Below are 13,742 nucleotides of genomic sequence, written 5' to 3'. Positions count from 1 at the left end.
TATCTGTGTATCAGAAAAATTCTGTATTGCTTAAACTGGATTTAAAACCCACACGTCCAAGTCATTCATCTGCATAAATTGTTGATGGCACTGGAGAAAATCAGTGGTCCAAGTCTTTGGGTGTTTGTGCCTCCTTGGTGAGCAGTGATGTGTTCAACACAGCAAGTTCTCGTCTCTGGAGTTGGTGGAATCAAACCCTTCCAGCTGCTGGTCACCAGCCTGGCTCTCCCCTCCTGGCATCAGATGTCTCATTTGGGACCCATCACCAGTTGGCTGGTGATGCCTTCATTGTTTACCTTTGCTTGTCTTGAAGGTGGAGGAGCAATCAGATTGTGTGTCTCATCCTGCCCCAGCTCTGGTGATGATGTTGAACTCATAACTGGCTCTGGAAAAGCCAGAAGGAGCAGTAGGTTAAGTCCTTGCACATGCAGTTCATGGGAATGTCACCCTCTGGATCCCATCCTCTGCTTTGGTGCCACCTTGCTGCCCTCCAGAGAAGCTGGAAGCTGGTGGGGTGGTCTGTTTAGATACACTCAAAATGCGTATCCTTCAACTTAGTTCATTTTTCTACCATGGTAATGGTCCTACAGCTCACAAGGCAAAGGCCTTGGTGGGAGTTGGACAGCAGCTGCTGCTCTCTTGTGTCTACTTGTGGGGTGGAGACATCACCCCTTCCTGGTCTGGTCCAGGTGTTTTTTTCTCTGGAAGCATCACCCATGGTGGAAGAGCTCCTCCATAATGCTCACATTGGTCTTGAGCATGTGCCAGCGAGCACTGATGGTGGGTAGACCAGGCATGACAGTGATCTGGAGTCATCATCCTCTCAACTTTTCCAAAGCAGATCTGGAGATGTTGATGCCAGGGCAGGTCTCTGCCAAGATAAGCCTTGTGGTGATACTGTTGGCTTCCAGCTTGCTCATGTAACCCATGGTGATCTTTCCAGTGACTCCAGTTTGGAGTTTCCTGTAGCAGGGTAAGGTGTGGGGTGAGGTGTCCCAAAACACCCCTCCAAGGTCCTCATGCTGGTTACCCTCAGGATTCCAGGCTGTCTCTGGTATACCTTGGTCCTCCTTCTCCTGCTGGCATCCAAGCTGGTAGAGTTAGGATCTCCTAGATCATCTTGAGCCACCACTGCTGGGAGCAAACCCTGGCAGGTGCAGTGAGGTTTCAGGTTCTGTAACACTGGAGGTCAACGTTGCTTTGGGGAAATGTGGTTGTTTTTAGGACCCAAGAGTAGGGAAATCTGAGACTTGGGTCCTGTGGGGGATTATTTCTCATCTGGTGAGAGGAGGAGGCAAGAAGGGCATCAGCTCCTTCAGGGAGATGCTAACACAGCCCTGCTGCAGGTGCTTCATCCCTGGAGCAGCTCTGGTGCTTAGCAGGGCAGGAGGGAGGCACGGATCCAGCAGCGGATGCAGCCAAATAGCCTGGACTAATTGATGGGAAGGTGGTTTTGATGTCTCCTCACACTCTCCATTCAAAGGGAGCATTTAGGACTGGGAAGGAAGAGTGGTTTGTGCTGAGCATCCTCTCTTCTCCATGGAATCCCTACGTGCGCAAATGAGGCACACAGCACCTGGCCCCACACAGCCGCCAGCACAGCTTCTGCCTGCCTTCCCTCTGGTTGCTGGGCACAAAGCTGGGCTTGTTCCTTGCTGCTGCTGCTGCTGCTGAAGGCCCCAGGCAGAGTGGGGACCATGGCCACCCTGGCTCTCCCCAGGAGTCCCTCAGTGTTATCCAGCCAGCTTTGCTTCAGGGTTTTGCTGGAGAAAAGCCTTCCCTGAGCCTCAGCAGGGCTGCGATTTGCTTTTAGCTGCTGTTGGCAGTCAATGTTTCACGAGAGAGCGGTGTGCCCTCCGAAAAACTTGCCCTCACCCCCATGTCCCACGTACCTCCGAGGCCAGAGGAAAGCTTTGCTAGGCTGGGATTTGTGTTTTAATTAAGCTCCTGGATCTGTTTTTTCTTTCCAGGGTTGCCATAGTCAGGTCTCCCTCCTCGCTCGCTCTCCCTGGAGCGTCTGCAGGGCTTGGTTGCGAGCAGTTTTCCGGAGGTATGCTCCATCCCAGCTCTCCATTTATAGAAAGGAATTAAGGAGAAATGAGGGAGCATTACTAAGAGGATTTGCACTGCGACTTACTCCCTTTCTCCAAATAATTTGCAGTGGCTCTGGATTCTTTAATCAACACTCATTTCCTTTTGGAAATGAAAGGAGAAGTGGGAAGGCACCGTGCAGCTTCTGAGCAGAGCTCGCCTTCTCCCCAGGAGCAGGGGACGTGCAGTTCAGAGGAGACCAGGGAGATCTGGCAGGGGGTGAGGGTGTGCAGATGAGCATGAGAAAAGAGAGAAGTGTTTCTCAGTGCTTAGGAAGCCGCTGTCACTCTATCCCGGGTCCCTCCATGCAATTTTGGGCTCCTCTGTCCCTGTGGCACACCCAGAGAGGTATTTCACTTGACATGACCCCCAGGTGGGGGGGGGGTCTCCTCAGTGTGGAGCTGCTGGTGGCTTGGCTCTGGTGTAGCATCTTCCTGTCAGAGGGAGCTGGGCCAAGTCAAGGGTTAGGGGGGTCCCACAGGATGTGGTCCAGCTCACCTCAATTTCTGGCAGCGCTCCTGGCCAGTGGAATTCCTGGAAATCCATGGGAATGGCATGAAATTCCCTTGGGACAAGGCTGCAGTGGCATATGGAGCCACAGGAAAAGACCTTGCAGGGATTTTCCAGGACCCTCTGAGTGCTGGGGAGGGAGAAGAAGCTCCTCAGGCAGGTCCTACTGCTGTGGGGCAGAGATATTAGGTTGGGTAGTCCCTGGTCTGTGTGTCCTGACTTGGCTTCTCCCCTTGGTGGCACAGGGGTGAGAGAGTTGGGGTTGTTCAGCCTGGAGAAGAGAAAGCTCTGAGGAGACCTTATTGTGACCTTCTAGTACTTAAAGGGGGGCTATAAGAAAGCTGGGAACATTTTAGCAGGACAAGGGATGATGAGTTCAAACCAAAAGAGGGAGATTTAGACTACAGGCAAGGAAGAAATTTTTCATGCTTAGGGCAGTGAGACCCTGGCCAAGGTCACCCAGAAAGGTGGTAGATGCCCAGCGCCTGGAACCATTCCAGGTCAGGTTGTTAAGGGCTCTAAGCAATCTGATCTAGTTGAAGATGTCCCTGCCCATGGCAGCGGGGTTGGACTGGGTGACCTTCAAGTTGTCTTTCAACTCAAACCATTCTATGATTGAGGCACTGGTGGAGCCTCAGCAGAGCACCCATGGCCCAGCCCTGCCCAGGGCGCTGGTCCATTAAGGTCTGCCCCACACCCCAGACCCATGACCCTGCCAAGGGGAGGCTGGCATGGCAGTGTCACCCCCTTGCAGCTCTTGTTGTGCAAACAGGGCCCCACTGGCCTCTCCTCTGGCTTCCCTGGGTTGCACAAGAGGAAACAGCAGGGCTTCCTCTCCCGGCAGCAGGGAGGGTGTGGGGTTGGAGAAGAGCCCAGCAGCCCCACGCCTGCTGTGGTCTCCTGCCCTGCTGCTACTGCTAAGGGGGAGCAGCAATGGAAGAGGAGCTCACTGGGTGTCCCTGTGTGTACAGAGACCAGGACCTGGCATCCCCCCCATCAGCAAGAAACCGGAGCTGGGCCAGCAGCACTGACAGGTTGGAAACAGCCCTTGTGGTGTAGAAGCTCCTAATTAAATTATAATTAAAATACCACCAGCAGTAGGCACCAGATGGTGTTGGGAAGCAGCACCTGCAGGTCAAGGTGAAAGACCCTCTATGTGACAAAGAAGTCTGAACTTTCTTTCAAGGCAGCCCCGAATTTGCCTCCTTCTTGACCCAGTATCACAGCCAAAAACTCATGGACAGGAGCACATGCTACTGTCACCCTCAGTGACCCTGCTTGTCCCTTGCAGGTGACACTTGTAGCCTTGGTCCCTCACTGCTGCCCTGCACCTCTCCAGTTTGCTTGTGCAGGCACTGCTGGCCAGTGGAGCAGCAATTTGGGCTTCTCTGGAGTTCCAGTGGCTGCTCCAAGCAGCTCCCAGTATGAGATCCCTGCCCTGCCCTCTTGGTAGGGGAGGTACCCACAGTACCCACAAGGACAGAAGCCTGGGATCCATCCTTTCCTTGTGGAAAACCTTTCTGCTGCCCATGTGGGTATTGCTTGTGCTTCACACAGAGCGAGGGGTTTGCGGGTGGAGGGTCCTGGAGGTCACCACCCAGAGCCAAGAGCTGCCAGCCCCCATGATGTGGTTTGAGCTTGGCTGGCAGCCAAACACCTGTCTGCTCCTTCCTGGCTGCAGACTGGCATTTTGGACATGGACAAGCTGCACCTGGAGCCAGATCCATGGCATGAGTCACCCATAGCCATCAGGATGTGGGCATCACCCTCCCAGCTGCTGCCACTGGCAGAGAGTCACCTTCTGAGGAATTTTTTTTTTTGGGGGGGAGGCATTTTTTAATGCTGAGTTTTATTGTATGGATTTTATAAATGACAAGGGACAGTGGCCATGGGGATAGGCAGAGCTGCAGAGGTGGCTCCCACCCTTGGTCCTCCTGTGCTGGGAGCCTGCTCTCCTCCATCTTGCCCTTTGGGAGGGATGTCTGATGAAGTTAGGTTTCTCCATTATCAGCTCCTTTTAAAACCAAGCTGAGAGGTGGGTTCTGGTCTGTGTCCAGCCTGCTGCTGCCTTGTAGCCCATGATCCAGGTCCCATAACACCCCAAAATGAACCTCCTGCATCTTACTGATGAGCCCCATGGTGCTTACTGGTTACCACCATGACCTCCATGGTCACCAGTGAGCAAGGACCTAGTGGTGAGCAGCTTGGCATGGCTGGAGACCTGCCATGGTCCCTGGTGAAGCCAGCACTGCAGGGATGGGTCTGCAGGCACCGTGGGGGGTGCATGAACCATCCCTGCTCAAGAGCAGCCAACACAGCTGGAACCAGCAGCAGAACTGGTTCATACTGGGATATGAGGACCTAGCCCCAGTGTTTCAGTTAAGATGCTCAGCCCTGGCATGAGGGTGCAGTGGCAGCTGTGGCTCTCAGCCCTTCAGCACGTTCTTCCTGCTCCAACTGCCCAATGCTTTGGTGGCAAAAGGACTTCTGGGGGGTTGGGTCAGGCTTGGTGCTGGGGGGTTTGGAGCTGTGCCCAGCCATACACGGGGTCCCCATGCATTCCCCCAGCCCTGCTCACCACAGAGTCATTGCAGTCAGTCATGGTGAAGGCAGGGCCACCTCAGGGTGAGCAAGAAGGGCTCCAGCAAGGAAGGTGCTGGGATTAATCCTGCTGCTTTAATTGCTTTCTGTCAGTAATTAGCTACTTCTGGCAGTGCTGAGCCAGCCAGGTACTTGCCTGGGCAGCAGGATCCTCATGCAGCAGATGCCAGGCAAGCACTGGGTGCTGCTGCCAGTGCTGTGAGAGGGTTGTGCTGGCTCCCAGTGGGATCAGTGTCCAGGGAGCTCCGGGTGCTGGGGATTGGTTGTGCCCTGTCTGGATGTGACTGTCAGCAGTGGGTGGGGAGGTGGCAGCAGGTGCCAGCCAGGGAAGCTGCTTGCACTGTGAGCAATTGGATCTATCTCCTGCTCCTCTAATCCCACACCATGAGGTGCTGGAGGGGGTCCAGAAAAGGGCAATGAAGCTGGTGAAGGGTCTGGTGAGGAGCAGCTGAGGCAACTGGGGTTGTTTAGTCTGGATAAAAGGAGGCTCAGGGGAGACCTTCTTGTTCTCTACAACTTCCTGACAGGAGGTGGAAGCAAGGAGGGGGTTGGTCTCTTCTCCCAAGAAACAAGTGATAGGACAAGAGGAGATGTCCTCAGGGGAGGTTGAGGTTGGACATCAGGAAAAACGTCTTCCCCAAAAGTGACATCAAGCCCTGGAACAGGCTGCCCAGGGAAGTGGTGAAGTTGCCATCTCTGGAGGGATTGAAAATCCATGGAGATGTGGTGCTGAGGGATATGGTTTAGTAGTGACCTGGCAGTGCTGGGTTAATGCTTGAATTTGATCTTAAAGGTCTTTTCCAACATAAATAGTTGTATGATTGTATGGCTGGGGCCCTGTCCTTTGATGGCAGACAGCACAGGCAGCCCTGGACCTACTCCACTCTGCAGCATGCCATGGTCTTGATGTTCCACTGCCAGGTTCCCTGTGTCCCTCACAATGCTCTTTTCACTCAGCCCCCTGCCCCCCAAAAGTGGAGTAGGAGCTGCTGGATGCTGCCCATGATCCAAGGGCAGGGGAGGGATTTGCCTTCCCTCTGCCCGTCCCACCACCCCAAGGATAGGAGAGGGTCCTTTGTGATCCCTGCTTTAATTGCATCATTATTATGCTGAATAAATGAGTCCTGGCAGCAGCTGAACCTGGCGGATGCCAACCACATCCCAGAAAGGCATCCGGCAACGGGCAGCATCCAGCTGGCACGAGCAGGGGGCCGGGGACCTGGATGGGACCCAACCACCGACAGGTGCCGGCAGAGCCGGGGGGTCTCAGCGGGTGAGGGAGACCAGAGAGGAGCCTGAACTGTTCCCATCTCATCCCCCCCTTCCCTCCACCACTTCTCTTTTGCAGACTGTCAGCATCAATAAGGCCATTAATGCGCAGGAAGTGGCTGTCAAGGAGAAGCACGCCAGAAATATCCTTCCCAAAGCTGGCCCTGGGACAAGCCAGCGTGGGAGCGGGGCTGGGGCTGCCCGGAAAAGGGGCAGTGGCAAGTTGGCACGTGGGGAAGAGGGACCAGCACTGCAGGCTGGCTGCTGAGGTGCTGAGGGTGGCTGGGATGGGGGGCTCTCACTGATGGTTGGGAGGTTTCCAGCAAGCACAGGGTCCCTGCTACTGCTGCTGCAGCCTGCCTTTGTGGGTAGGTGCCCAACCCTGTGCTCCCTGTGCTGCCATCCCATGGGAAGGCTGGATGGGCAGATTCCTGCAGCAGGCTCTCTGCCTGGGGTGAGGATGTTTAATCCCCAGAGGTGCTTGTGAGCAATCTGCTACTAAAAGCCAGATCCGCGGCATCCTGGCAGGGCAACCGAGAAGGTTCAGTGGATGCACAGCCCCAGCCCTGAGCGTGCCATGGTGCTCCCCAGAGTGGTGGTGTGGGGCTGGAGGAGAGGGGATGGCTTGTGCCACCCCTGGAGACAGCATGTGCCTGGGCTTGGCAGCTTCTCAGCCCCCTGCAGCGGCCTGGCTCCCCTTGGCTCTGCGGGTGCCGGCCGGCTTCGGGGTGGCCACCCTCCATCACTGCTAAAGGGACCAGGAGCATTTCCTTGACTGGCCACCACCATGCATCCTGGGCACGCACCACGAGAAGGGGGCACAGACCTTCTGGTCTGTGGTGAACCGACTGCCACTGTCAGGCAACGCTGTGCTCTGCTGGAAGTTCTGCCACGTCTTCCACAAGCTCCTCCGGGATGGCCACTCCAACGTGAGTGCTGCAGCCGCAGCTTGGCAGCTGCTCCAGGGCCAAACCCTTTCCCTTGCAGGGCTGCACAGGGGTGGTGGGAGATGCTGGTGGGTGGGTCACTCCTGGGTGGGGACAAGCACAGAGACCCTTCCCTGCTCACTCTGCTAAAGCCTTGCTAGCACTGCTCTGCCTGGCACTCCCCCCTTGAGCTGCAAATCCCAGTGCTGACCGCAGCACCAGTGAAGGAGGAAACCACTTAAGGCAGAGCATTGGTGTAGAAGCAATCAGCAAGGATCCTCCTGCCTCCTGTGCAGATGGGGAAACTGAGGCACCCTGAGGCTGGCAGTACTGGCAGGCTGCAGGGTTGGAACACATTGAGACCTCTCATTCCTCACCCCAACTGCCAGCTCTAAGTATGGCACACCTTGCCCTGCCTGCTGCCTGTGCTCCTGCTTATTATCATGGTCATTCCTCCAGGTCCTGAAAGACTCCTTGAGATACAAGAATGAGCTGAGTGACATGAGCAGGATGTGGGTAAGTGGCCAACCCCACCAGTAGCTGTGGTGGGGACACCCCAGAGGTCCCTTGCCATCCACGCTGGGGGTGGTGTGAGCTTGGATGATGGCTTCATCCTTATCCCAGGAGGAGCCAGGCTCTGGCTGACCTGTGGCTGTCCTGACCTCCCCAGACTGAGTTTACTGGTTGAGTTCAACATCCCCTTCCACCAAAACCAAACACATTCTTCCTCTCTAATGGCAAACCCCAGTAAAGTTCAGCTCTGGGAGTTAAATGCAGCACTGGAATCTGTGGAGAAGGTGATGAGAAGGTCTTGACCAAAGCCTTCCAGCAAATGTGCTGCAAGACAGTCTGCAGCTTCTGTGTCAATGAGGAGGGGTTTGGCTGGGGTTTTGGGGGAGATAAGGGAGGAATTGGTCATCCTGCAAGGGGTGAAGGTCTTTTCACACCTACCCCAGGTCTCAACAGTTTTCTGGTGTCCCTAGGGCCACCTGAGTGAGGGCTACGGACAGCTCTGCAGCATCTACCTCAAACTGCTGAGAACCAAGATGGAGTTTCACACCAAGGTGAGCATTGTCCTATCCCAGTTCCCATGGCCACATACTGGGGCACTGGTGTGAAAGTGGTGACTAATTACAATACAGAACAGGGCCTGGCACAGCTGCCATCCCGAGGATCCTCTCATCTGTCATGATTTTCCTGCAGCTACCATGAAGCATGTCCCAGGCTGCCAGGGTCCAACTTTAGCCTGGATTAAAAGTGACCCAAGGACTCATGCCTCAGGGCTTGATGGTTTTGTGGTGGATATGGGCTCCTTGGAGGCATTTGGGGCTGGGCTGGGAGTTGAGGGGCTACAAGAAGCAGTGAAAGACCCCCAGCTTTGGGATGCATGTCTCTTCCAGGCATCCTAGATGGGCTGAGGTGGAAGAGGTCATGAGGCTCTGGAGTGGGCAGGGCTTTTGGGGACCTTTGGGCTTTTGGGCCATGGGTGCCTCCATACAGGCCCCATGGACTAGGATTGCTGTGGACAACTGAGGCTCAGCAGACCTCATCTTAGCCCTCATTCCCCCTCTGCATCACTCGCTTCCCACATCCAAAGAGCCATCCCAGTCTCTTGCACCAAGGCTGCTAGCTAGATCCACGACTCTGGTGCTCCCAGAACTGTGGCTGGTGCAGGAGATCCTCGAAAACCCTTTCCCAGCTCCTGTTTTCCCACACAGAATCCTCGCTTCCCTGGCAATCTCCAGATGTCCGACCGGCAGCTTGACGAGGCAGGGGAGAACGACGTCAACAATTTGTGAGCATGGGGCAGGCGTGGGAGGTGAGGGCTGGGGGTGGCTGCAGGCAGGGTGGCACAGTGTAACCCAGCCTTATAGGCAGCACCACGAGCTGGGGATGGGACCTTGCACCTTCCTCCCACCCTGCCACAGGTGCTGGCAGTGGGCAGAACCCCTGGGTGAGATTGATGCATCCACACCAGAGCACCTGCTCCTCCCTCTGAAGTGACATCTGGCACAGGTTGAGGCCCATGGCTGGTGGCAGGGATGCTCTTCAACCATCTCCATCCCTTTTTCCTAGTTTTCAGCTGACAGTGGAGATGTTTGACTACCTGGAGTGTGAGCTGAACCTCTTCCAGACGGGTAAGACCCCACCCTGCCCTGCCAGAGACTACATCTAAGGAAGCAGCTCTGTTCACTGAGGGTGGTGAGACACCGATCCTGTTGCCCCTTCCCTGCAGTGTTCAGCTCCCTGGACATGTCGCGCTCGGTGTCGGTGACAGCCGCGGGGCAGTGCCGCCTGGCGCCTCTCATTCAGGTGATCCTGGACTGCAGCCACCTCTACGACTACACTGTCAAGCTGCTCTTCAAGCTCCACTCCTGTGAGTGTCCCCAGCACCACTGTCTCAGGCAGGGAGTGGATACAGAGAGGGCCACAGGGGTCAGCACTCTGCTCAGGCTGGGCCATTGGCTTCCCCCATCTCCTTCGCAGCCTCTGTAGGGGGTTGAAAGAAGTTACCAGGGCAGGGGACAAGGAAATGCAAACCCTGAGGGACTGAGCTGTCCTGGGAGCCTGCCCTGCTAAACTCTTCTTGGCCACAGTCAGTGCCCACCAGGAGCACTCCCAGGCACTGTCTGCAGACTCCATGTACCCCAGGACCTTGCCCTGTGGTGACAGCTTCCTGAGCACCAGCTCACTGCCTTTCCCTGCCCTTGGGCTGTCTGGAGTGAATGTGATCCCCTTCTGCAGCATGATGCTGAGCCCAGAGCATCCAGACCCCAGGAGGAGGGTGGCCATCCCCACGTGGCTTTGCCAATGGACTGTCCCCTGATCCATACTCCTTCCTGGCCATGGAGGTGCCTGCTGATGTTCCTAATTGCTGCTTCTTCCAGGTCTGCCAGCAGACACACTGCAGGGCCACCGGGATCGCTTCCTGGAGCAGTTCAGAAAGTGAGTGCCCATCCCAGTGCCAGCAATGCTCCAGGGGTGCTCGCAGGGCAGAGGGAGCGCAGGGGGACACCTGAGTCACTGTGCCAGGGCTCAGCAGCTGAGTGATGGAGAAGGGGAAGTGCAGGAGTCAGTCTTGCTTGGGGCTCTGAAAATCCAGCCTGTGTTGACCTCTGCTTTCCCTAGAGCTTCCTGCAGGACGCTTGGCTAATGCACAACTATTGAATTACCAGACCCCAGCGTTATTAATTCTAATGAGGCGTTGAGCTGCTGCCGGCACACCCGAGGGTTTCAAGCCCTCAAGCCCTTTAATTGCAGTTTTAAATGCAGTTTGCAGTTGACTTGCTGAGATGAAAGTCTGGGGACAGGTTGAGAAGCTGAGCGTGGTGGGGGGTTGTCAGTGGGGAGACCCCAGGGATGCCCAAACTGGATGTTGGGTGAGCAGAGTGGAAAATGGGACATGTGTCAGCAATGTGTGTTTGCAGACCAAAAAGCTTCTCACACGTGGCCATCCCCTTGGGCACAGTGTGGTGGCCCCCTGACACCCTTCTGAAGCCAGATGAGGGGTTGGAGCTACCCACTTTCGGGATGGGGTGTCTGGGTTGGACAAGAGCTATCCCTAACCACTCCCTGTCCCTTGCAGGCTGAAGGACCTCTTCTACCGCTCCAGCAACCTGCAGTACTTCAAGCGGCTGATTCAGATCCCACAGCTGCCAGAGGTGAGACCCTGTGGTCCCTGGTCCCCAAGCTCACTATTCCCATGGCCAGCAGCATCAGTGGGGCCAGTGGCACTGGGAAAGTGCCCAAAAAGGGCCCCTGCCACCTTGCTTGGCTTCCCAGGGCCAGTGGCAATGTGGGGCTTGTGGGGCATAAGGCTCATCCTTGAATCCCTCCCTGAATGGGATCCTGTGGGACAGAGCTGGGATCCCTCTCACAGCAACCCTCAGCCCATTCTGGGATCCATCCTTCTGCATCCTGGCTCCGTTCCCATGGGTCCAGGCAAAGCCATCTCAGCATCAGGAGACAATTTTGGCCAACCATGCCCAAAGCCCTGTGGCAATGCTGGTCCTTCCCAGCCCTGCCATGCTGCCCTCCCTCACCAGAACCCTCCCAATTTCCTGCGTGCCTCGGCGCTCTCGGAGCACATCAGCCCTGTGGTGGTCATCCCTGCCGAGGCGTCCTCACCCGACAGTGAGCCCATCACAGACCTGGTGGAGATGGACACAGCCTCACAGGTGAGCTACCCTGGCACTACCCCTGCCCCCTGGGCTGTGGAGAGGATGGTGAGTGCTCTACAGCTCCAAAACTGGGACTGTTTCTCCCAAACCATGCTATAGTGGAGGCTGAGACAGCTGGGATGGCTTTGGAGGCTTGGGGACATCACTGCAGGGGGCTGTGTGGGTGCTGGGTGTCACATATGGGTGCTGAGGAGCATGACTGCAGGCAGCCATGTCTGTGCTGGGTGTTGCAAGTGGGTGCTGCTAGGTCTGAGGCAGGCTGACTTCATCTCGCAGTGCTTCTTTTGGTGGTTTGGTGCCCTCCAGTGCTAGCTGGCTGGAGATGTTCAGTTTCCCAGTACCACTCCTCAGCTTTGAGTGTTTGTGTTAGGTTTTCATGCCCTTCTCCACCAGGGGTTATCCTCAGGCACTGAGTGTTTTAGGAGGGGAAGGGGCGTATGGTGGCATGCCTTTGGGGGATCTTCTGGGGACAGACAAGGGATGCTCCGTGTTCAGCACGTTCAAGGCCCTGGGAGCAGCAGGAGGGATCCAGCCCTAATGTCCAGGCAGCAGAAGCAGGCAGCAGCCCTGCTGGCTTGGTGGTGCTACCAGGGACATGGAGGGGATGAGGACTGCCAGGTGATGGTGGGTTCACCCCAGGTCCATGCTGCTCTCCCCACAGAGCCTGTTTGACAATAAGTTTGACGACATCTTTGGCAGCTCTTTCAGCAGCGACCCCTTCAACTTCAGCAGCCAGAATGGGATGAACAAGGATGACAAGTGAGCAGTCCTGGAGGTGTCGCACCAGGAGCTCCCTCCCTGGCATGGCACTGCAGCCGCCTGCCAGGCTGCCATGGCACAGCAGCTGTGGTGGCAGAGGGGACACCTCCTCTCCCAGAATTTGTCCCCATGGCAGCAGCATGGCTGGTGGCACTGAGGAGGCAGCTGGTGTCTCTCCTTCTCAGGGACCGGTTAATTGAGCAGCTTTATGGGGAAATTGCAGCCCTGAAGGAGGAGCTGGAGAGCTTCAAAGCTGAGGTGGGTGACAACTGTCTGGTGATGTCATGCAGTGAGCACCCATGTGGCAGTCCAGGGGCAGGATGAGAACTGGCATCTCACGCTGGGACTTGGGCTGGTGGGGTGGTAGGTGTATCCATGGGTGGGTGAGGTAGAGACCCTGTCTGTCCTGCCCTGTGCCCGATGGCTTCTTCATCCCTGGCACAGCCCTCCCTGCCCATAGGAGAGTCCTCAGGTGTGCGAGGATAGGGATGGAGGTTACATCCTTCCCGAGCATGCTCATTGCTGCATTTGGGGCTCTGAGGGATGCTGCCCAACGGGTGGCTGCCAGCAGGTGCCGGCAGCCACCCGACAGCGGCGGTGCCGTCCCGCAGAGCGCACGGGGCACGGTGCAGCTGCGGGGCCGTGCCAGCGAGCTAGAGGCCGAGCTGGCCGAGCAGCGGCACCTGAAGCAGCAGGCGCAGGACGAGAGCGAGTTCCTGCGCACCGAGCTGGAGGAGCTGAAGAAGCAGCGGGAGGACACCGAGAAGGCACAGAGGAGCCTGACGGAGATCGAAAGTGAGTAGGGAGAGCCGGGGTGAGGGTGTGCGGGCAGGGGGAGGGCGCAGTCCTGGCTGCTCACCTCAGTGTCCCTCTGCGTGCCTGGCAGGGCGGGCACAGGCCAACGAGCAGCGCTACAGCAAGCTGAAGGAGAAGTACAGCGAGCTGGTGCAGAACCACGCGGACCTGCTGCGGAAGGTGGGCTCCCTGAACGCCCCCCTGATATCCCCTTTCCCACCCATGGCCCTGACAGGGTTGCTGAGCTCCCTCTCTGCCCTCTCCAGAATGCAGAGGTCACCAAGCAGGTGACAGTGGCCAGGCAGGCTCAGGGGGATGTGGAGCGGGAGAAGAAGGAGCTGGAGGACTCCTTCCAGCGTGTGAGCGAGCAGGCACAGAGGAAGGCAAGTAGGGAGGGGAAGGGACACCAAGGATGGACGGTGGGCTCCTCCATGGGGCACTAGTGCCAGCAACCTCTCTTTTTGCCCACAGTCTCAGGAGCAGGCAGAGGTGCTGGACACACTGAAACGTGAACTGGCAGCCAGCAAGCAGGAGCTGCAGGTCCTTCAGGGCACCCTTGAGTCCAGCACACAGGTGAAAAAACAAGGGTGGTCACCACCAACCCCACCAG

At 56.7% G+C, this 13,742-nt stretch overlaps 1 protein-coding gene across 1 annotated transcript in view; it reads left to right on the top strand.

Moving 5' to 3' along the window:
* HIP1 (huntingtin interacting protein 1) overlaps positions 1–13,742 on the top strand; it is a 42,487-nt gene that overhangs the window by 23,769 nt on the left and 4,976 nt on the right. Inside the window, exons 2-17 of the mRNA XM_054394507.1 lie at positions 6,551–6,614; positions 7,258–7,400; positions 7,857–7,913; positions 8,381–8,461; positions 9,116–9,192; positions 9,474–9,535; positions 9,634–9,774; positions 10,286–10,343; positions 10,984–11,059; positions 11,444–11,575; positions 12,240–12,337; positions 12,523–12,595; positions 12,949–13,132; positions 13,224–13,312; positions 13,399–13,515; positions 13,604–13,705. Coding sequence (XP_054250482.1) covers positions 6,551–6,614; positions 7,258–7,400; positions 7,857–7,913; positions 8,381–8,461; positions 9,116–9,192; positions 9,474–9,535; positions 9,634–9,774; positions 10,286–10,343; positions 10,984–11,059; positions 11,444–11,575; positions 12,240–12,337; positions 12,523–12,595; positions 12,949–13,132; positions 13,224–13,312; positions 13,399–13,515; positions 13,604–13,705 — 1,554 coding nt within the window. The remainder of the gene's footprint in view (positions 1–6,550; positions 6,615–7,257; positions 7,401–7,856; positions 7,914–8,380; positions 8,462–9,115; positions 9,193–9,473; positions 9,536–9,633; positions 9,775–10,285; positions 10,344–10,983; positions 11,060–11,443; positions 11,576–12,239; positions 12,338–12,522; positions 12,596–12,948; positions 13,133–13,223; positions 13,313–13,398; positions 13,516–13,603; positions 13,706–13,742) is intronic.

This window comes from Indicator indicator, chromosome 30 (genome assembly GCF_027791375.1).
Source record: "Indicator indicator isolate 239-I01 chromosome 30, UM_Iind_1.1, whole genome shotgun sequence".
In the NCBI taxonomy this organism is placed as follows: Eukaryota; Metazoa; Chordata; class Aves; order Piciformes; family Indicatoridae; genus Indicator; species Indicator indicator.
Note: the sequence above shows the minus strand (reverse complement) of the source record. Positions and strands in the feature narration are given on the sequence as shown.